Source organism: Dermacentor variabilis, unplaced genomic scaffold (assembly GCF_050947875.1).
Source record: "Dermacentor variabilis isolate Ectoservices unplaced genomic scaffold, ASM5094787v1 scaffold_15, whole genome shotgun sequence".
NCBI lineage: Eukaryota > Metazoa > Arthropoda > Arachnida > Ixodida > Ixodidae > Dermacentor > Dermacentor variabilis.
In genome coordinates this window covers 616,287-640,167 of record NW_027460313.1, presented here as the reverse complement: position 1 = coordinate 640,167, position 23,881 = coordinate 616,287, and the positions used below count along the sequence as shown (strand labels likewise).

Here is a 23,881-nt window from a genome sequence, read left to right as displayed (position 1 = left end):
AAAATCCGCTTCTTGATGCAAGGCATAATGCAAGAACTTTTCGCCGGCCTGATCCACAACCCGCCGAACACCGTGGCTGAGCTCTTCAGAGAGGCAACGGCAATTGAGAAAACTCTAGAAATGCACACTGGGCAATATAACCGCCAAGTGCTCATGCCACAGTGTGCAACTTAGGCACTGGGCTTCTGTGATCTCCAAAAGACCATCAGGGCCATTGTGCGCAAAGGACTGCGCAAGCTGTTTCCTTCGTCGCAACCTCAGGTGTCATCGGTCACTGACATAGTCAAGGGCAAACTTTGACAGTCACTGGGCGTTTTCGAAGTGCAGCCCGAATCCCCGCCTCCTGTGCCAGAAGCGATGATCTACGCCCCCGTCGCCCGTCATCAAGCATCCCCTCTGCGCCCGTGCCAGGGCCCTTTAACGCCGCAATTCCGTCGTCCGCCACCGCCACCACCAACTCGCCCGTCTGCTGCCATGCGCCACTACCCAAGGAAGACAGATGTATGGCGTGCCCCCGACCACTGCCCACTGTGCTATCACTGCAAAGAAGCGGGCCACCTCTACCGCCGATGCCCTTACTATGACTTTGGGTTTGTGAGGGTTTGCCGTCAACGCACCGCGCCCGCAGCAAGGTGAACGGCGTCGCGATATCGCCGACTACCTAGCCATCACTCAGTGGAGCCCACGACGACCGTCCCGTTCGCCGTCACCCAGCCTTGCCGTCACACCTCGCCAGCAGCACCACATGTTTAGAAATCGCAAGAAATTACTTAGAAGCAAAGCGCTTAGTGCACACAGAAATTGAGCCGAAGTCATGTACATACCTCTAAAATGTGCGACAAAGCATTCGGCGGGAAAGAACGTGCGTCATGATGTCCACACTGCATATAAGGACGACGACTTGGTAGACTACAACTATTTGGTGAATCAAAACATGCCGAAATACTGTGATCCTCAAACACCGGGCTAGCGGTGCCACATGTTTAGAGAGAGCAAGAAATTACTTAGAAGTAAAGCACTTACTGCACACAGAAATTGAGCCGGATTCGCCTACTTACCTGCAAAAATACGTAACAAAGCATTCGATGGGAAGAGAACGTACGTCACGATGACCACACTGCTTATAAGGATGATGGCTTGGCTGGCTATGACTATTTGGTGAATAAAAATAACATTCCAAAATACTGTGGCCTTCAAACTCCTGGCCAGTGGTGCCACGTGTTTAGAGATCACACGAAATTACTTAAAAGTAAGGTGCTTACTGGACACAGAAATTGAGTGGGAGTCTAACCCACTTGGAGATATGGGCGAACTGGTGATATTTCCAAATTGGATTCTAATTTACATCGTTGAGGTCGAGAGTTGAACCCGCCACCCGCCACCTTTGGTGTGAGTTGATTAACACTAAGACCCATAACCAATTGTGAAAATATGGGCGAACCGGCCATAAATGTTTATTTACTTATTTATTTGTTTGTTTATTTATACCCTCACGGCCAAAGTCATTGAAGAGGAGAGTGGGTTACAGCAAATTAGAAAAAAAAAACAAATATATAAAGTACGAGTTAAAATACACTCATTTATATACAGGGATCCATCTTGACCACTTGCTTCTCTTCTTCCCCTTCCTGTTCTTGTCTCTTCAGTCCTTCTTCGCCGGAACATTACATCCTCCCAGGCTTCGGTTTTCATCCCTCCTGGGATGTAGGGTATGACATTTCCCACCGTTGCTATTTCAGTTTTTCCTTCCAGCCCCAAATAGTGTAGCGATTTCACAATTCCTTGTTGCTTGATGGTCTTTATCACTGCGTAGGGACCAGAAAAATCTTGACTTTGGTCCATCTATACTTCTTCGGACTAAAACTGTATCTCCAGGCTCTATTACAGGCATCGTGGAGCTATGTTGCAGATCGTAGTGTCTCTTCTTGGTTGATCTGTTGCATGTAAGCTCCTGTTCCGTCTTGGGCCTTTCCTGTAAATCTACTTTTCCAACGACTCCGAGGTCATAGTCTGGATGTAGCCAAGTTGCTTCGCCTGATGCAGCTAAGTTAGACATGCATCCTAATACCATGGTATGAGAATGGTTATGGTGCCTGACTGCCGCTTCAAAGGCACACTTCCATCCTCCATGGAAATCATGGTAAATTGCAGTGAATGCTTTCAAGTCACGAATGAGCCTTTCAGCTAAGCTGTTTCCTTGAGGATGGTAGGGTGCGGCAAACCTCAGGGCAATTCCTCTATCACAGGCCCATTCTTGGAGCTCCTTACTACGGAAAGCTGGCCCGTGTTCGGACACCACCACCTTGGTGTTCTTGAACATATTCAGCTGCCATGTGTGTGCATTCATCTATTGCAACAAGGAATGCTAAAGTCTTACTGACTCCCTCGCCTCACTCTTTTTATTTCAGAAAAATCTAGATGAATTATTTCAAATGTTACATGGGAATAATTAGCGATGACCGTTTGCTTCCTTCTTGGACGCTACTTGGCCTTGTTAATCTGGCACTGGTGTCAGGTTTGCACGTACTTCATGGCATCTTCCTTCATATATTCCCATGTGAATCAACTTTTTACCTTACAATAAGTTTTCCAGAATCCATCATGTCCTCCTGACTCTGGGCTGTCACGGTACAGCTTCAAAACCTTTTTCACCAAACTTACTCGCATGCAGAATATGCCATTATCGCAAGTCAAGTCTTCAGTGCCTTCCCACAAGCTGTAAGCATGTCCATGATCAGACATGCTCACTTCTGTGATGTGAAGCCTGGAAAGAGCATCTGCATCAGGGAGCTTATCACCAGGTCGATGGCTTACATCGAAAGTGAACTGTTGCATTTTCACTGATCCAACGCGCCACCTTGCTCTTAGGCTGGGTTAATCCCAAGAGGTAGGTTAACACTCGGTTGTCAGTGAAAAGCCGGAAATGGCGACCCTCTATGTAGCTTCTGAAAAACCGGAGTGTCATGACAAGAGCCAGAGCCTCATTTTCTGTGGTCGTATAATGTTCTTGAGCTTTTGAGAACGTAGAAGAATAATAGCCAATCACCTTGAGTTGCCGTCCTTGTTGCTCCTTTGTGTCTCGTTGTCATAGAATGGCCCCTGTATCATACTGTGAAGCGTCCGTGCACAGTTCGAAAGGCTTGTTGAAGTCAGGTAGCACAAGCACAGGATCCGACGAGATAGCTTCAACAAGGTATTGGTACGCTTCCTCGCACTCTTCAGTCCACATAAATGGCACATCCTTGTGCGTCAGCTTAGTGAGGCATCATGTCTTTGCAGTCTAATCCTCAATGAATGCACGGAAATGACCGGCAAATCCAAGGAAAACACAGAGTGAGTGTAGGCCATACGGCTTAACGAGCTTCTTCATCCTTTGTACAGACTATTCTTTTGTTGTTTTAGTTTTACTGTCAAAAACACTCTTTAGAAAGATAACATTCGTCTGAAAAAATTCACTCTTGTCCTTGTTAATTTTTAACTTTGATTTGCTGAGGCCTTCTAACACGTTTGAAAGGTGTTTTTTCATGTTCTTCTCTTGTACGTGAGTATATGATGATGTTGTCAATGTATACGTTACAAAAATTCTCCAGGAACTCATCAAGAATGCCATTGATCATTTTCTGAAACCAAGCTCCAGAATTTTGCCAACCGAATCGTAAGCAGTTGTACTTGTACACATCGAAAGGTGCTACAAAAGCAGTATAGTGCTTGTAATGTTCTTGTAGTGGCACCTGCCAGTATCCTTTACAGAGGTTGATCAGAGAGAAAAAATTTGATCCTGCAGTTCCGTTGGTGATATTGTCTATTCGGAGCATAGGAAAAGGAAACAAATTAGTCTGCCCATTTATCTGCCGGCAATCTGTGCAAAGGTGAAATGAGCCATCGTCTTTCGATACTATGGTGATTGTTGATGTGAAGGTGGATGTTGAAGGCTTTATAATACCGGCATTTAGTATTTGCTGGCATTTGGCCTTTAGCCAGATCTTTTTCTCGTGGGAAAGACTGTACAGCTTTTTACGCACTACTGTGGCGTCACGAAGCTTAAAAGGAACCTCGAGTACATCTGCTGCTGGTGCATATGTCTCAATACAAATAAGTTCTGGAAAATTTGTCAGTATCTCATCAGCTTTTCTAATTCTTCTATGTGAATTTTCAATTTTACACAAATTAGGCTTAACTGATCCATCAATGGTCACTTCATCTCTCCAAGAAATATTCATCCTCAATCGCTTCATATCAGGTCTAGATAAAATAAACATGAAGTCAACACCCTGCATGACAAGGGCACCTACTTTCAGGTGATGTCCATGAAATCCAACTTCTACTTCTGTCCATGCAGTGTTGCAACCTTCTAGTTTTTCCATCATAGCTTTGAAAAGTAACTATTCTTCCTTGGTTGGACAAGTTCCTGATTTACCAGGCTTAAGGATGCTCCAGTATCAACCAGGGAGTCCACACTTTTTCCATTTCGGTCATTTTAATAAATAATCTATTTGATTTCAAAAGATATACATTTTCCATCTTTTCACAATGGTCGGACTCGGTATTAAAATATTCTACCGTTTTGCCATGTGTGTCAATGCTCAGGGGTAGAGTACTATCTCTTTTGATAAGACCATCAATCAGGCAATTGCTGGATACGTACTTAAGGCAAGCAAGTCATCCGTGGAGGTTAAACGGTGTACACAAACCTCTTTTTGCAATTCATTAGTCATGCCTTGAATTATCAGCGGAAGGATTGCAGAGTCCTGTAGACTAGGGTCAGCAAGGTAGAGTAATCGTCTCTTCTCGAAAAAATAATCCATGACTGTCCCTTCTCTGTCTGAAAGTTATTGCCTTGTCCCATCTGTCAGCCGGATTTCGCTCAAAAGCGGAAGGAAACCTATCTTTCCATATATGCCATTAGTCACCGCGTTGGCTTGCGATTCGCATGTCCCACCATTTTCAGGAATTCCCAGGTAAAAAAACGGCGCATGTTACACACTTTGTCGTCCAGTGACGTCTAGTGGTTTTGTGCGTGCATGCGTATTCATAAAATCTGAGCCACAAGTTGGCTGCATTAAATGTGCTATCAAAACCATCAGGCTTAGTCTCTGGATGTGGCTTCTGGGCCTTTACTGAGTCGCAAACTGCTTTGTGAATCAGTCGCTGTTGCTCATACCGCGTGGTCTGCTGCTGCAACAGCGCTTGCAAAAAGGCGTTATGTGTGTGATCAGTCTCATTCTTGAAATCTATCCCTGAATGTGCCGGAAACATAATCTCAAATTCAGACATAGAAGCATCCATGCGTACCGCACCTTTCTTGACGAGGGCAACTTTGCTTAGTTGACTCTTCTCAGTGATGATGCAAAGCAGTTCCGATGAAGTCGCTGATTCCTGAAGAAGCACTGCGACTTCACCCTCAAGCTGGTAGGTCTTCATGGTTGCCTGCCCATCTGTTCTTACCAACGTTACTTCAAGTCACATAGCCGGCTGCGCCAAATATAAAGTACAAGTTAAAATACACTAATTTATTTACAGGGATGATGATGGCAATGATGATGATGACCTTGATGTGTGGCACGTACCCACTCACAGGGATTGACCAAGAGTCGGGCAGATTTACATGTGTGTTCAGGTAATAAATTTATAAATCTATAATTTTGATGCATAAATTAAAGAGAGGAAAGTTCAAAACGATTCAGTAGACAGTCATTCAATCTTGACCACTTCCTACTCTTCCCTTTCCTGTTCTTGCGTCTTCAGTCCTTTTCTTCACCGGAACATCACAAAATATAAGCAGTTAGACGTTTAAGTACGTAGGCTTCTGATTATGCAGTTTTAGCTAGGGTTTACAACGTCATGATCAATTGGTAGCAAACTAAGATAGTAAAATGGTAAACCAGGGTGTCTACCAACCGGGAAAACCTGGAGTTCTCAGGGATTTTGAGTAGTCTGGAAAAACTCGGAAAACTCAGGGAATTTGTGCCTCTATCAGGGAAAATTAGCGGTAATTTTATTGAAAGGGTCGAAAGTCACGGTAATGCTGGCTCGAGTAATAGACAGGAATCATAATGAATCGTCTTTGACGCCCTATCATCGGCTGGAGGAGTTGCCAGTGTATAGTCATCGACTGACGTTCCGGATGCCCGATAATTTCAATGGCTTCGTGGCACCGCCACGTACCCCACAGAGTCGGTGTATGAGAACGTCTGAAATTTCGGATGCAAGAGCCCTTTGCCGTCCGATTTTCTGGACTTTTTGCTGCGATCGCAGGTCTGAAACGGAATTGATCAAAGCCACCACCGCTGCTGTTTTGATTACCTCGCCGCCTCGAACCGGCGCTCTGACACGCATATCCGGTGGCAGCCGTAGCCACCACTGTGGCAACCCTAGACCTAGCTGCTTCGACGTTCGCTATTAAGCTTCTTGCTGTTAGGTGCCGTGTTTTTCTTTGAAACAATTTACTGCTGTCAAGAACAACACTGACTCCACCTTTGTGGTCCTCGTGATTGGCTTGGAAGCTTGGAAAGCACAGTGTGTTGCACAATGCCGGTTCCCGAAAGTCAGCTTCGCCTTTGTACAGAAGTGTTGCTTGGTGAAGTATACGCAAAAGTATTGCAGTGAAGCATAACAAGCATGGAAAGGGGCTATTGCCACGGGACACAGTCATCATCATCATCATCAGCCTAGTTACGCCCACTGCAGGGCAAAGGCCTCTCCCATACTTCTCCAACTACCCCGGTCATGTACTAATTGTGGCCATGTTGTCCCTGCAAACGTCTTAATGTCATCCGCCCACCTAACTTTCTGCCGCCCCCTGCTACGCATCCCTTCCCTTGGAATCCAGTCCGTAACCCTTAGTGACCATCGGTTATCTTCCCTCCTCATTACATGTCCGGCCCATGCCCATTTCTTTTTCTTGATTTCAACTAAGATGTCGTTTACCCGCGTTTGTTGCCTCACCCAATCTGCTCTTTTCTTATCCCTTAACGTCACACCCATCATTCTTCTTTCCATAGCTCGTTGCGTCGTCCTCAATTTCAGCAGAACCCTTTTCGTAAGTCTCCAGGTTTCTGCCCCATATGTGAGTACTGGTAACACACAGCTGTTATACACTTTCCTTTTGAGGGATAGTGGCAACCTGCTGTTCATGATTTGAGAATGCCTGCCAAACGCACCCCAGCCCATTCTTATTCTTCTGGTTATTTCAGTCTCATGATCCGGATCCGTGGTCACTACCTGCCCTAAGTAGATGTAGTCCATTACCCCTTCCAGTGCTTCGCTACCTATCGTAAACTGCTGTTCTCTTCCGAGCCTGTTAAACATTACTTTAGTTTTCTGCAGATTAATTTTCAGACCCACCCTTCTGCTTTGCCTCTCCAGGTCAGTGAGCATGCATTGCAATTGGTCTCCTGAGTTACTAAGCAACGCAATATCATCAGCGAATCGCAAGTTGCTAAGGTATTCTCCATCAACTTATATCGCCAATTCTTCCCACTCCAGGCCTCTGAATACCTCCTGTAAACATGCTGTGAATAGCATTGGAGATATCGTATCTCCTTGTCTGACGCCTTTCTTTATAGGGATTTGGTTGCTTTCTTTGTGGAGGACTACGGTGGCTGTGGAGCCGCTATAGATATCTTCCAGTATCTTTACATATGGCTCATCTACACCCTGATTCCGTAATGCCTCCATGACTGCTGAGGTTTCGACTGAATCAAACGCTTTCTCGTAGTCAATGAAAGCTATATATAACGGTTGGTTATAATCTGCACATTTCTCTATCACTTGATTGATAGTGTGAATATGGTCTATTGTTGAGTAGCCTTTACGGAATCCTGCCTGGTCCTTTGGTTGACAGAAGTCTAAGGTGTTCCTGATTCTATTTGCGATTACCTTAGTAAATACTTTGTAGGCAACGGACAGTAAGCTGATCGGTCTATAATTTTTCAAGTCTTTGGCGTCCCCTTTCTTATGGATTAGGATTATGTTAGCGTTCTTCCAAGATTCCGGTATGCTCGAGGTTATGAGGCATTGCGTATACAGGGTGGCCAGTTTCTCTAGAACAATCTGACCACCATCCTTCAACAAATCTGCTGTTACCTGATCCTCCCCAGCTGCCTTCCCCCTTTGCATAGCTCCTAAGGCTTTCTTTACTTCTTCTGGCGTTACCTGTGGGATTTCGAATTCCTCTAGGCTATTCTCTCTTCCACTATCGTCGTGGGTGCCACTGGTACTGTATAAATCTCTATAGAACTCCTCAGCCACTTGAACTATCTCATCCATATTAGTAACGATATTGCCGGCTTTGTCTCTTAACGCACACATCTGATTCTTGCCTATTCCTAGTTTCTTCTTCACTGTTTTTAGGCTTCCTCCGTTCCTGAGAGCCTGTTCAATTCTATCCATATTATAGTTCCTGATGTCCGCTGTCTTATGCTTGTTGATTAACTTAGAAAGTTCTGCCAGTTCTATTCTAGCTGTAGGGTTAGAGGCTTTCATACATTGGCGTTTCTTGATCAGATCTTTCGTCTCCTGCGATAGCTTACTGGTTTCCTGTCTAACGGAGTTACCACCGACTTCTATTGCGCACTCCTTAATGGTTCCCATGAGATAGTCGTTCATTGCTTCAACACTAAGGTCCTCTTCCTGAGTTAAAGCCGAATACCTGTTCTGTAGCTTGATCCGGAATTCCTCTAGTTTCCCTCTTACCGCTAACTCATTGATTGGCTTCTTGTGTACCAGTTTCTTCCGTTCCCTCCTCAAGTCTAGGCTAATTCGAGTTCTTACCATCCTATGGTCACTGCAGCGTACCTTGCCTAGTACGTCTACATCTTGTATGATGCCAGGGTTCGCGCAGAGTATGAAGTCGATTTCATTTCTAGTCTCACCATTCGGGCTCCTCCACGTCCACTTTCGACTAACCCGCTTGCGGAAAAAGGTGTTCATTATCCGCATATTATTCTGTTCTGCAAACTGTACTAATAATTCTCCTCTGCTATTCCTAGAGCCTATGCCATATTCCCCCACTGACTTGTCTCCAGCCTGCTTCTTGCCTACCGTGGCATTGAAGTCGCCCATCAGTATAGTGTATTTTGTTTTGACTTTACCCATCGCCGATTCGACGTCTTCATAAAAGCTTTCGACTTCCTGGTCATCATGACTGCATGTAGGGGCATAGACTTGTACCACCTTCAATTTGTACCTCTTATTAAGTTGCACAACAAGACCTGCCACCCTCTCGTTAATGCTATAGAATTCCTGTATGTTACCAGCTATTTCCTTATTAATCAGGAATCCGACTCCTAGTTCTCGTCTCTCCGCTAAGCCCCGGTAACACAGTACATGCCCGCTTTTTAGCACTGTATATGCTTCTTTTGTCCTCCTAACCTCACTGAGCCCTATTATATCCCATTTACTACCCTCTAATTCCTCCAATAACACTGCTAGACTCGCCTCACTAGATAGCGTTCTAACGTTAAACGTTGCCAGGTTCAGATTCCAATGGCGGCCTGTATGTATTCCTTAATTACACACGTGTGCACCCTGTATCTCTTGTGACAGTACGAGCACCGATATGCCTAATACGTGTACCGACAGGCCTTCAGAGCGTTTTCGAATGTGCCTGTGGTGGTTTGAGCCCCTAAGGGTAGTAAATGACATGCATTTATTTTTTCCAACTGGCCGAATTTTAGGATGTTTTCGCGACCCCTAGGGAGTTCGAAAAATCGGACTTGGACTGTGCAACTGACCAAGAAGATGCTTTGATAGGGTCGTGGGGCGAACGAGTGGCGGAAGGAGGACAAGAACAGAAAGGACTTCAGCATTGAGAAATGAACACGAAAGGAAGCGTGCTGCCGCCGTTTTGAAGGAGCTTGAGCTCAAAAGCAGAGTGTTGGCTGATGCCGAGATGCAGGTGACCCTCGTACAAACCAAAATAAACTCTTTAAAGCAGTGAAACACAACACTGAGGCGTCGTACTCTTTAAAGCAGTGAAACACAACACTGAGGCGTCGTGTGGGGGCTGAGCGTACTGTATTTACACGATTGTAAGTCGACTCGAATGTAAGTCGATCCCCCCATAAAATAAACTCTTTAAAGCAGTGAAACACAACACTGAGGTGTCATGTGGGGGCTGAGCGTACCGTATTTACACGATTGTAAGTCGACTCGAATGTAAGTCCACCCCCCCCCCCCCCCGTATCGCGTCACAGGAAAAAAAAAAAGAGAGAGAGCATACCCGAGGGCGCACTCGATAACGAAAATTTATTAGTAGCTGACATGGTCACTGGACTACTCGTCTTCACTAGTGCTGCCATCATCATCGTTGCTGCGGTCCCACAGCACGTCGTGGTCCAGCGAAATTTCACATTTGGCAAACGACCGCACCAGGACATCTTGTGGAACAGCAGCCCACGCCGAATGCACCCAACCACACGCAGCCGTCAGGGAGGCTCTTTTGACCGGTCCGCTTGGCGTAATTTCGCGGTCTTCTGCCCTCAGCCACTCGTACTCACGGCGGAGCAGGGCCTTAAAATTAAGGCATAGGTCCGGGCTTGTTTCATGATCATGTCGCACTTCACTGGCAGGGACCGATCACGCATTTCAGCGACGTACGCCGCAAGCTTAGCCTACAGTTCCGGAAAGCGTCCAGACTTCGGCACGTGGGAAATTTCTCACTTGCCATCACAGGTGCAAATTTCGTTTCGCTGCAGTCGCCACTCTCGCACCACCCATTCAGAAACATTGAAATTGCGGCCCGCTGCGCAGTGATTTGTTTCTTTGGCGTAAAGGATGGCAGCCCTCTTGAACGCTGCTGTGAACGAGTGCCGAACGAATAGTGGGCCTGGAGCACTCGTGACGATTGGGGAAGCATAGAAGTAGCACGTAGCCGGCAGTCAAGTGGAACACGTCAAGCCAATGCCTTTCAACAGAGAAAGAGAAACCTGCGAGCGGTGTCTGCTCCTCTGTGAACTAAAGCTACTGTGAACTACCGATACTCCCCGCCAGCGCCGCCATTCTAAGAGTGCCGCCGCAAATGGGAACAGCGGCGCTTCCATCAACTATCGACCCCCCTCCCCCCTCCCCCCCCATGAGTGTTGCATGCACTGTAAAACTCTCAAAAATGTTGAAAAACCCTTCCAAAAGCGAACAAACACGCGGGATAGAGAAAAGATACGGGTAGGGCCATAGAGCAAACATAAAATTGTAACTGCGTTGTAGCTCCCGTTGGTTTCGCTTTTCTGGTGGGGCCATGTTTTGGTTTCGATTGTAAGTCGACCCCCCAACATCAGACTTTCAAATTTCAGAAAAGTGGTCGACTTACAATCGTGTAAGTACGGTATGTCAGGACAGTTGAGGTTGGCTTACGAGCTGTTGAGAGAGAATCTCAATTGTGACAAAGTTCGGGCCTCATACCGCTGAACTTGCTATCAGTTGATAGAAATGGCTCATATTCGAAAATATTTGCTTCTGTTTACATCTCCTTTTTATTCATATTTAAGAATATCCGACTCGATTTGCAATTTTTTTCGAAGACATTTTATTTGCTGCGCATTTTACTAACCCCTCCCTTCTATTCTGTCTTTGAATAACAAACACTTCTCCTTAGAATTCAAATTGGATTAAATCGTTCTTTGTTAATTTTTTTTCATATGTTTACTAGAGAGTGACAGTATCGGGCGATATGATTTTAGCCCATCTTGACATAAAACATAGTTCTGCATCACTCAAGGAATTTCGCAAGTGCATTCAGGGAAAACCTGGAAAACTCAGGGAATTGAAAAATGTCAACTTGGTAGACACCCTGTAAACACAAAGGCACTTGGTTTCCAACCATAGAGTAAAAAAAAAAAATGCTTCGATTACACAATGTTATCTAAAGCCGCTAGAAATTTTTGGTTATCGTAAATGAATACGACTTCACCAGGAAGACGAGGTTCCATTCCGTGGATGACCGAAGAAAAAATGACTGCAAGAAGTTTTTGGCATAATTCAAGGCCAACTTTATAACGGTGGTCGATTTGAGGCGATAGATTTTGTGGCTGAAAAGTGAAATCGTTGCAGAGTGTTGAATGATAGTAAAATTTATGAAAAGAAACTAATCGTGCGATTTTACGACAAGAAGAAAGTGGGGTAAGTGCAAGGTTGGTTTTCATGGCAGGCACACTTGCAGTTATATTGTAAGTTGTAAGGTATGAAACGAACGGAATTATTTTGCACGAGTTGTGATGAATTAATTAGTTTGTCAATGGCAGAATCCTAAACAGCACATACATATTCAAGTTTCAGACGTATAAGGGTGGACGCATTTTAAGGGATGAAGGGGTGGTTGAAAAGTTACGGCGTAGGTAGCCAAGCATGCGGCTAGCATTGGGGATTACATAGTCGGTATGAACATTCCAAGATAAGTTAGCAGTGATATGCACACCTAGGTATATATACGAGTGAACTAATTCCAAGGGAAGATTATTTTGGTAATATGTATGCATGCTGTTAGTTATTCAGGATATACGCATCACTTTACATTTGCCAACATTTAGTTCCATTAGCCAATGTTTGCATCAGTTAGCTACATTAATCGGATCAGACTGAAGGTGGTTAGGATCATCTGCATTAGTTATTTCACTAAAGATAGCACAAGCATCAGCAAATAAGTGAATGCTAGATGGAAGTGAGGAAGGGAGGTAATACAAATTAGAAACAAAAGAAGCCCGAGTACTGAGCCTTGTGGTACACTGGAAGTTACGCTTTGAAGTGGGCAGTTATGGCCGTTTGCGGTTACAAATTGAGAGCGATTAGATAGGAAACATTCAATACACTTCAGGATGGTAGTGTCAAGGTTCAGTTGACTTAGTTTATGAAGTGAAAGTTTATGACAGACCTTATCAAATGCTTTAGCGAAGTCTAAAAAATTGGGATCTGCAAATGATGAATGATCAAGAATACAATGAAATTTGTGGGTAAAGCTTGCAAGTTGAGTTTCACATCAAAATATTTTTCTAAATCCATGCTTAGCTGGTGTGAAAAATGCGCTGTATTCCAGGAAGTTTACAAGATGTTTGAAAATTATATGTTTGAGCAGTTTACGTACAGCAAGTGCTTGAGAGTGAGATGGGGCAATAATTAGCTGTTAATTTTTGTTTTACCTGATTTATGCAGTGGAACCACCTTTCCGATTTTCCATTGGCTAGGTTGATTAGATGTATTCAGTGATGCGTGTGGGTTTGCATGGCGCTTAGCTGTACGAAGTCCGCGTTTTTTCTTGTTTTCGAGTTTGTTTAGTATTCTTGTGAACTAGGGTTTCTGATTACTCTTTCGGAAACTGCATGTTGGGATGTATTTATTTATTAGTTGGATAATTATATGTTTGAAAAGTGTCCAGTTTTCATATAAACTTCTGGAATGAAAGGTTGTTTCAAAGATTAACAAAAAGTTTATTTCAATGTTGATTGATTCGTAGTTTCCCTTATCGTATAGCCTAATAGTATTCTGGGAAGGTTGATTTAATACAGGTGAGAAGTTAAAATTGGCATGGATTACTTTAGGGTCACTGATTTCTTGGAGGCATACAATGAATTTAAGGCTGTCGGGATGAGGGGTCAGTATGAGGTCCAGAGGGTTAGCTGCTTCCCCTGTGATGCGTGTTGGTTCAGATACAAGTTGGGTTAAGTTAAAATTAAGGTGAACATCAATGAAGTCTTTTGGCTCTCCTTGACGAACAGTAGGCTGAGATTGATTACTTCAGTTGATATTGGGGTAATTGAGATCCCCAAATAGGAGGATATCTGCTTTAGGGTGCTTTGAAACTAGTTGATTTAGAAGATTACAAAGCTTGCAGGCAAAGTCGGAACTAGAGCGAGGTGGCCTATAACACACACATCAATGAATAGTGTCACTGGTGAAGCTTGGCACATAGCCCACAACATTTCAAAGTCAGACGCGACATTAACTGCAGAACAAAACACCTGCTTGTTGACGGCAATTAGAACTCCTTCCCCTGTGCGAAAAAGATGAAAATTGGGCAGGTCAAACAGAACCTCCTAGTGAGTGATATTGTTATGCAACCACATTTCGATTAATATGAGTACATTGCTGCCTGACGATGTTATAAGGTTTGATACAATATCACGTTTCCGCAGTAAGCTGCGTATGTTAGTACAGATTACCGACAGGGAAACGTTGGCACGAGGAGCAGATGTGAGATAGCGCGATGACCGACAAGGATAAGTTGATTGTTAAGATATTTCTTTAACAGATTCTCAAGTTTTATAAAAAAACATAACGTTTTAGGCCAATATCCAAAGTTTTACACCTCAGGGAAAAAGACAGACTTGGTCCTAGCAAAAGCGACAAGGTGTATCCGGAAGTTTGAACACGGTTCAAAAAGTCTTCACCTTCGCTGTAGTCATCACCTTTGAATTTTGGACCCTTAGGGTTAACTGATTCTTTAGTTTTGAAAGATGTAAACTGATCAATAATCGGGTGTTGCCTGTCTTAGAGTGTCTTCCAAGGCGATGTGTGCGTTCAATATCGTTTGAGCTTAACTGGGTCTTTAGGTTGTTAGAGCTGCGGCGGCGAATGATTACATCTTCTGATTGTGAATAGGTTTCCCTATGTGCATTATATTTTAGCACGAAATAACAACAGTTAAGCAAGACTAACTTACTACGTTTGGGTTTAGTTGATATATCACTTCCCAAATGCAACATCTCAATTACTGAACCGGAAATACTGCATTGATACATTCTGGTGTCGATTGTTGCTATAAGTGGAATGTGCTGAGGTTCTAAAGAATGATTTGGGCCACACAGCTTGCCATCTGGTCGCCTTTGTTTGCCCTGCAGGCAAATATGTGCTCGATCATCTGGGCCTGTCAGTGGAGGCGTACTATGCCAGCGAAGTAGACAAGGACGCCATCCATGTCGGGGTCACTCGTCACGGTTCCTCGATTACCTACCTGGGGCCAGTGGAGCAACTGACCACCGAAAAGGTGGGTATGCTTTTGCGAGTTGCTATTGTGGTTTGAGCGAAGCAATGGCAATCTTCTTTTTACAGCGAAGGTGTTGGCCTCTAGTTGGTCGACATTTTTCGTGTCCTTTAGGAAAAAAACACAAAAAAAATGCATATTACCTTTGGAATTGGGCATACAACACGCAGCTCAGTATTCATTTCAATAAAAAAAAGCAAAAAACAAGCGTCAAAACCGCATGATGGATGATAAGGTGCCTGTGAACAATGCGAGGCACATTCCTTCTCCCCTTGTGTGTTTACCGGTAAAGATTACGGTTGCATAAGCTGCTCCGGTGGGAAAGGGGCGACAGCAGCATACGAATCAGTGAGTGACGTCACCAAACTTCATACAGTGGAACCCCGGTTATACGTCCCCCGGTTTTGCAAGGACCCGGGTTTTACGACAGATTAGCACAGTCCTGGCGAAGTCCCCATAGAAGCAATGCATTAAAAACCCCGGTTATTTGATGCAATTTTACACCTCACCCGTGTTGTACGACCCTCGCAAAGCGCGGGACGGAACGGCGGATGAAAGAAAAGTGCCGTGGGTCTCTTTCCTCGCTTCGTCTCCGCATGCGGAGCGCTTGACACCACTCGACCAGTTCGCTCCGGCACAGCTTTATTCCCTGCCTCATTGTTCGTTTCTCTCTCCCCCACCAGCAGCTGCCCGCGACGCTCGCTGTGCTGAAATAGCGCCTTTTCTTCTCCACAATCACTTTCTCCCTATCTTCTCGGTGGTGTCGCCTCTCGTCGCATTGGGGAAGCGTTTCTCTCCTTCCAGTTTCCCAGCAGCAGATCGCCGACAAGGTAGCGCGGAGAGGCATAGGTTTATCGCACGTGTTCTTCGTCGTAATCCTAGAGAGCAGCATTCAATGGAGGTTTTGAGTTGTGTGGAGCAACGCGACGCACGACGTCCCGAAAGCGGACAGTGCTGTCGCTCAGCGATAAGCTGAATATTATCGAGGAAGCGGAAAAGCGACATGAAGCCACAAAAGCCAGCATTGCCCGGGACCTTAAGATACCTGAATCTTCGCTTAAGACGATCCTGGCAAACAAAGCGGTGATATTGCAGAATGCCAACAAGTTCGGGCTCAAGCGGAAAGCGGCAAAACAAGGACAGCATGAGAAGTTAGAAAAAGTTATCATCAAGTGGCTGCATCCAGCACGGAGCTCTGCAATCAACGTTGACGGCGCCATTCTAAAAGAAAAGGCGGACCTTGTGGCATTGCGTCTGGGCATCGACGACTTTCAGGTATCGAATGGGTGGCTGGATCGCTTTAAAAACGAAACAGGATTGTGTACAGCCGCTCCTGCGGAGAAAGCACTCCTGTGGATGTTTCGACGGTGAACGAGGGGATGGAGTTGCTGCCAGAGATAAGTGCTGCATACAAGCCCTGCGACGTTTTTAACGCCGATAAGAGCGGTATTTTTCACCATATGGAGCCCAAGCAAACCCTTGCGTTTAAGGGTGACAGCTGTCATGGTGACAAGCGTAGTAAAGAGCGTGTGATGGCGCTATTCTGTGCTAACGAGGACGGTTCCAAGAGGCTGCCCATTCTCGTTGTTAAAAAGTTTGCAAAGCCACGGTGCTTTAGAAGATGCTGCTGTGCAGTTACAACTTCAATAAAAAGGCGTGGATAACGTCTTTGCTCTGCAGCACTTTTTTGCAGCAGCTGGATAACAAAATGGGTGCTAAGGCGAGGAAAATATTGCTTTTCGGGGACAACGCACCATGCCACCCACCCGATACGTCCAGCCTGAGGAACATAAATGTTCAGGGTGTCTACCAACCTGGAAAACCGCAAATCTTTAGGGATTTTGAGTAGTCTCGAAAAACTTGGGGAATTTGTGCTTCTATCAGGGAAAATTAGCCGTAATTTTATTGAAAGGGAACGAAAGTCGTGGTAATGCTGGCTCGAGCAACAGAGAGGAATCGTAACGAATGTTCTTTGATGCCGCGTCGGCTGGACGACTTGCCAGAGTACAGTCAATGGCTGACTTTCCGGACGCCAGATAATTCGGACGGCTTCACAGCGCAACTACGTACCTCATAGGGTCAATGTATAAGAATGTTTGAAATTTTGGACACAAGAACCCATCGCCATCTGATTTTCCAGACTTTTTGCCGTGGGCGCAGGTCCTAAGTGGCATTAATCAAAACCACCACCGCCGTCATTTTGATAACCTCGCTGCCTCGACCTGGCACACTCACACGCAGATTCGCCTGCAGCCATAGCCCCGGCAATGCTAGGCCTAGCTGCTTCGAGGTTCGGTATTAAGCTTCTTGCTGTTCCGTGCCGTGTTTTTCATTGAAAAAATTCTCCGCTGTCAGCAATGGCACCGGTACTGCCTTTGTGGTCATCGCAGTTGGCTTCGAAGTTCAGAAAGCACGGCGCGTGGCATAATGTCGGTTACCGAAAGTCAGCTTTGCCTCATTACAGTAAGTTATGCTGTGAAGCATAACAAGTGTGGGAAGGGGCAACTGTCACGGGACACAGTATGTATTCCTTTATTATACATGCGTGCACCCGCCGTCTCCTGTCACAGTACAAGTACCGATATGCCTGATAAGTGTACTGGCAGGCCTTCAGAGCTTTTTTGGACGTGCCTGTGGCAATTTGAACCCTTAAGGGCTGTAAAAGACATGCATTCATTTTTTTCAGACGTTCTCGCAGCCCCTAGGGAGTCCGAAAAATCGGACGCTGACTGTACAATTGCCAAAGAGGATGCTTCAAATAGTCAGTGTGGCGGATGCGCAGCCGAAGGAGAACAAGAAGACAAAGGACCTACGCATTCAGAAGTTAACAAGAAAGGAAGCATGCAACCACTCTTTTTTTAAGGAGCTTGCACTCTAAAAGTGAAGTGTTGGCTGATGCCGATATGCAGGTGTCCCTCATCCAAGCAAAAAAACTCTTTAAAATAGTGAAACGCAACACTGAGACGTTGTGTGCAGGCTGAGAGTATGTCAGGACAGTTGAGGTTGACTTACCAGCTGTTACGAGATAATCTCACTTGTGATAAAGTTCGGGCCTCATACCAATTAGCTTGCTATCAGTTGTTAGAAAGAGCTCATGTTCGAAAATATTCCGCACGCATCTCTTTCTTATTCGTATTTGAGAATGTTCGACTTGATTTGCAATGGGTTTTACTATTTCTTTCGAAGTTATTTTATTCACTGTGCATTTTACTAACCCCTCCCTTCTGTTTTCTTTTTGAATAAAATAAACACTACCCCTTACTATTCAAACTGGACTAAGTAGTTCTTAAGTTTTTTATCATGCTTACAAGAGAGTGACGCCATCGGGCGACATGATGTAGGGAGCTATCTTGACATAAAACAAAGTTCTGTGTCACTAAGGGAATATTGCAAATTCACTCGGGGAAAACCTGGAAAACTCGGGGAATTTGGAAATGCCAACTTGGTAGACACCCTGAGGTTGATTTTTTTTCCGCCCAACTGTACAAGCAGGCTGCAGCCGCTGGATGCCGGCATCATTAAGTGCATGAAGCTAGGGTAGCGGAAGCGGTTAGTGCAGCGTCGGCTGGTGGCTATGGAGCACAGCGAGTCGGAAAAAAAAATCACTGTGCTCGACGCCATGTATTTTATTGCCAGTTCATGGATCGCAGTGTCGCGAAGCACAATGGCCAACTCACTCAAGCACTGTGGCTTTAAGCGGGAGACTGCCTGCTCTGCTGGGGACGCAACAACCTTGATGCTGCTCGAGGCATGCAGGCTTCGCCGCCGACGATTTCGAGGGTTTAAACCTCACCACGACCTTCGCCAAGCGCGTGGAAGCCGACGACAACGTTGCGATCTGTGGTGAGGTGTCGCTGATGATGCCATCGAGGATGCTTTGCCTAGTGCTGACACCGCTGCGACATCGGACGAGGACAACGATGACACCATAGATGTTGTGCCTGTGCCTACCACGTACGCCGAGGTGCTACGGCACATAGACGGCATCCGGAACTTTATCTGTTCACGCGACACCGCAGAGGACCTCCTTTTGAACGTTGCCCAACTCGAGCAAAAGCTCTTGGTTCAAGGATAAAACAAGGTCCAAAAGAAACTTACCGACTTTTTTTGAAGTTTGCGCCGGCTGGTGGGAATCGCGGCAGTGGGCAGTGGAGTGCCATAAAGGTTCGTTTGAATAAAGCATGATTGTTACCTGTACTGCAGCATTAATTCTTATCGCATTTACTTTTTTGGTAATTTGGGTTTTGAAGCCCTGCAGAGTATGTTAGTAGTTTGCATTGAAGTTTCTCGTAAATCTGTCGTGCGAAATAAGTAGTATTTTTAGAGGCATAATTTATGTTTGGATTTTACGACGCCCGAATTTTACGATGCTTTTTCGCAGTCCCGAGAAAGTCGTATATTCGGGGTTCCACTGTAGTATTTATGAGGAATGATGTAAGACCTTCTTTTTGAGCCTAACAAGGCACAACCTCCTCTTTTGCAAGTGCTATCACACCTGTATGTATTGTAGATACTTGTTAAGGCAATAATGTCATTGTCAGATACTGCGGGATACAGCCAAGTCTCGGTAAAAGCGATAGCATCGGAATCAGCATCGAGATAACTTGAAATGAGCTCGAGCTTCGACATCAGGCTATGTGTGTTAGCAAATGACACTGATAAAGAAGATGAGCAAAACGAGGACAAGGGGAAAGCAGGAGCCAACATTTCGACAACTGGACTTGTCTTGTCCAGACAAGACAAGGTGAAGACAAGTCCACTTGTTGAAACGTTGGCTCCTGCTTTCACCTTGTTCTCCTTCTGCTCATCGTTTTGAAGTTCCATCTCCCGCCTTCCTTGTGTTTTCACTGATAAAGAAGGAACGTTAGGAACTGGATTTACTGTTACATGAGAACTAGCACAAGTGCCTTGACGTAGCTATCTGTTTAACTCGACGACAGCTTCATAGACATATAGACGCACCATAGACCATCGTAGACTTATGCTACGGAGCCGATTCTTAGTTTGTCAACCGAAAGCTTAAAGGATTTATTCTGTGTTTTTGTGAATTCACTTAGCTTCTTTCGGGCCTGCTCAGTTGCCTGTGAAAAATTTTCTTGGACTGAGAAAGCTGTCCCCTTAAGCCTCGGTCCACAAGTCAAAATGAGCTCTTTATCTTTGAAGAAAGTTAACTTGGTGATGACAGGCCTTCGTTTTCTGGCAACCAAACCAAGTCAGTGCAAGCGCTCAAATTGTTGACCTGTTTTAGTAACGCCCAGCTTTTCTGACTAAAATTTGATTATGTGCTGTTCGGTCGTTGCCTAATCCTCCTAGGGATTGATCATCGTCTAGGCCAAAAAAAAAAACTACATGTGAATGCTACAATTTGTTTTCCGTGTCGTTACATTTAGATGTAATGGCCGTCATTTGTTTTGACCTAACACTAAGAGCATCAGTCCTGGTTTCCACACTGGTCGGTGATACTATAGAATTTTCTTATGTTGCTGCTTTTCAGCATTCCTTTTTAACTCTGTTAAAAGAGCGGCAAGGTCATTTTCAAGCTTGTGTATGGTGCTCACGGCCTGGGCAAACGCATCGGCTTCGACCTTGTTCATCGGACCCGGATTAGATTCTACGTCACCCGAAATCATAAGTAAAAGATCAAATAAAAGGCAACACATGCCAGACGAAATAGTTTTCGTCTGTTGCGGCAAATCAGTCAGACATGATGGGCACCTCACCACTCGCAAACAGTAATGACTACAGTCGAACCTCGATATAATGAACCTCAATTTAACTAAATTCTCGAAACAATGCCCTTTTTATTTTTCCCAATCTCTGCCCCATTGAAAACCATGTATTTTTTTTCGCGATTTAACGAGGTCACTTTATACTGTACTTCCGATTTAACGAAGTCCTCGCGCATTGCACGCACATACCAGGAGCCTCCTTGACAGGTAGACGAAAACCGGGCATACAGCGATTTGCATGCGCCCTTTAATGCTCAAATTTTCCCGGCGCGCTTCAATACGTGGAGCAAACCCGCAGCAGACGCGCTCCTGTAGTGCTAGCCGGAGTGCTTCAGAAGTTCCGGAATGCATCACGCTATGACGTCACCGGCCTGCTGTAACGGGAAAGCGCCAACCGGAAGTAAGTTTACGAACAGCGGTCGTTGGGCACGTTTTCTCTGTTGGTTATTTGATCTCGTTGGGCCTAGGTCGTCGTCCTATTCACAATGAGTGGTGCACCTCGCAAGAGAAAAGTTTTGAGCCTTGATGTGAAGGCCAAAATTATCACCGAAGTGATGAGTGGCGAAAAGAAGGCGGCTGTTGCTGAAAGGTATGGAATTTCATCGAGCTCGCTTTCAGTAATTTTGAAACTGAAAGACAGTATCATGAGCGCCAACAGTACTGGTGGTTCAGGCCAACAAAGAAAGAAGGTAAAGGAAGCAGCTTACGGCGACGTAGAAAAAGCTATTTTCTCATGGTTTCTCATATGCGTGCAAAAAACATGCCGTTGAGCGGGGCCATTCTTCAACAAAAGGCCCTTAACTTTGCTTGTATTCTTGGGCACAACGACTTCAAAGCCAGCAGCGGGTAGCTGCAACGATTCAAGGAACGGCATAGTATTGTTGAGAAGGTGGCCAGCGGAGAATCAGCCGAGGCGAACTCAATTGGAGCAGCGGACTGGTTGCGTGATCGTGTTCCCGACATTCTATCACGTTACAATGTCTCTGACATATATAATGCCAACGAGACCGGCCATTCTTCAACGAGACGGGCCATTCTTCAACAAAAGGCCCTTAACTTTGCTTGTATTCTTGGGCACAACGACTTCAAAGCCAGCAGCGGGTAGCTGCAACGATTCAAGGAACGGCATAGTATTGTTGAGAAGGTGGCCAGCGGAGAATCAGCCGAGGCGAACTCAATTGGAGCAGCGGACTGGTTGCGTGATCGTGTTCCCGACATTCTATCACGTTACAATGTCTCTGACATATATAATGCCAACGAGACCGCATTTTTCTACCGGCTGTTGCGAAGGAAGACGTTGACTTTGAGAAATCAAAAGTGCCATGGTGGAAAACACAGTAAACAGCGTCTCACTGTTCTGTTTTGCATGAACGTGGACGGCAGCGATAAGCGTGTGCCATTCGTAATTGGCACAAGCAAGAAGCCACGTTGCTTCAGCGGAAAAAGGCGCATGCCAGTCAAGTATGCCGCAAACACAAAGGCATGGATGACAAGGGATTTGTTCAGCAACTGGCTGAAGGATCTGGATGCTGAAATGCGCAAAAGGTGTCGAAACATTTGCCTCCTTCTGGCCACTTGCTCAGCGCATAATGTTCAAGATTGTGCGCTTTCAAACATTGAGCTTGAATATTTCCCTGCCAACTGCACCTCCCTAATACAACCACTTGACCAGGGAATAATAAACAGCGTCAAGTGTACATACCGCAAGCGGGTCATCGAAAGGCTTCTGCTGAACATCGAGCTCCGCAAAGAGACCAAAATCGACGTGTTCATGGCCTTGGAGATGCTTTCGCGGTCGTGGGAGGCAACAAATAGGGAGATTGTAGCCAAGTGCTTCAGAAAGGCAGGATTGAAGGAGAGTGTTTCTTTGAATGAAGAAGCGGAGTGCAGAGCAAATGACGGTGACGAAAGTATGGCGTACACAACAAATGTCGTTGACTCGTGGCAGCTGCTCTGCGATCAGGTAGGTGCTCCAAGCGACATGACACTCGAGGAATTTGTCTTCAGCGATGCTTGCGCTGTGACAACTGAAGAGCTGGACGATGAGGCAATAATCCAGAGCGTCACAGGTACAGAAATGCAGGACGACGACTCGGATGAAGAACTCCAGGCAGCAAGCAGCATAGCTACACCGAAGCAAGTCATGGATGCGCTGGATCTCTTACGCACGTATGCGTGCGCACACTCGCAAGAGCAAGCCTTAGCAGCCCTGTCAACCTACGAGCGCCTTATAACCCCGATGCTTAATAAAAAGCGGCAGATGAAGCTGACAGAGTTCTTCGCTTCCACCTGAGTTGCATAGAATTGCTCTGCGGGAAGTTAAATAAAATATTCCAGCGTTCATGAATCAACGTCGTCATTGCTTTACTGAGCGCGGTATCACCCGATGGCTGCGAGCGTTAAGCACTCTAATGGTAAGGTGGCCTCATGGATCCACCAAGTTTATACTACTTCCAATTTTCTTCGAAAGAATATTCAAGTTGATAGCTCTGGTATGTGCATAATTTTTTTTTCTTTGCGCCACGGGTTGCCATGTCTTCGTGAAAGGAAATTTTTTTTTTTTAGTGATGAGAAATTTTAATGATGATGGAACTGATGGCCACATCTAGTGGCAGCTATGAGCACTAGGCACGGCGCTTGCTGCATACCTGCTCTTCGCCGTACGCGTAATGGAGAAAAATGCGTTCGTACCCGCTGGCTATCTGGCATCACACTCTTGGTTGTGTTATTAGTTCCGGTGTTTATTGGTTATCTTTGTAATTTTGCTATCTACAAGGTGCCATACGCCAGGAGTGTTCCAAGAACCTGCATCTTTATTTGGACTGCTGAAACATGCGAACCTCGACTTAACGAAACTCGCGATTTAACGAAATTTTCGGCTGCAAATTGGACTTTGTTATATCGAGGTTCGACTGTACTTTTAATACAAGTTGCATTGTTCAAATAACTGACCCGCAAGAACAACAATCGTGAGTAAGCCATCCTTGGTGCAATGTCGTGCCCAAACTGAAGGGCAGCAAGTGGCCCTTTATAACCTCCGCCAGTCTCCTTAGTCGCCTTGAAAATGGATCCGTGTTACCAGATGAGCCAGTGCCTTTCATCCAGAAGTGGCATCCGGTATGCTTGAAGAATTATCTGCTTGAACTTGTCGACAGGCAGTTATTGTCTCCACTTGAGAAAG

At 45.3% G+C, this 23,881-nt stretch overlaps 1 protein-coding gene across 4 annotated transcripts in view; it reads left to right on the top strand.

The window, feature by feature from the left end:
* The window catches only part of LOC142568011 (DNA (cytosine-5)-methyltransferase 3C-like), a 394,257-nt gene that overhangs the window by 189,001 nt on the left and 181,375 nt on the right, over positions 1-23,881 (top strand). For all 4 annotated transcript variants that reach the window (XM_075678102.1, XM_075678101.1, XM_075678103.1 and 1 more), the window contains one exon: positions 14,829-14,974. In XM_075678102.1, the coding sequence (XP_075534217.1) occupies positions 14,829-14,974 (146 nt within the window). The remainder of the gene's footprint in view (positions 1-14,828; positions 14,975-23,881) is intronic.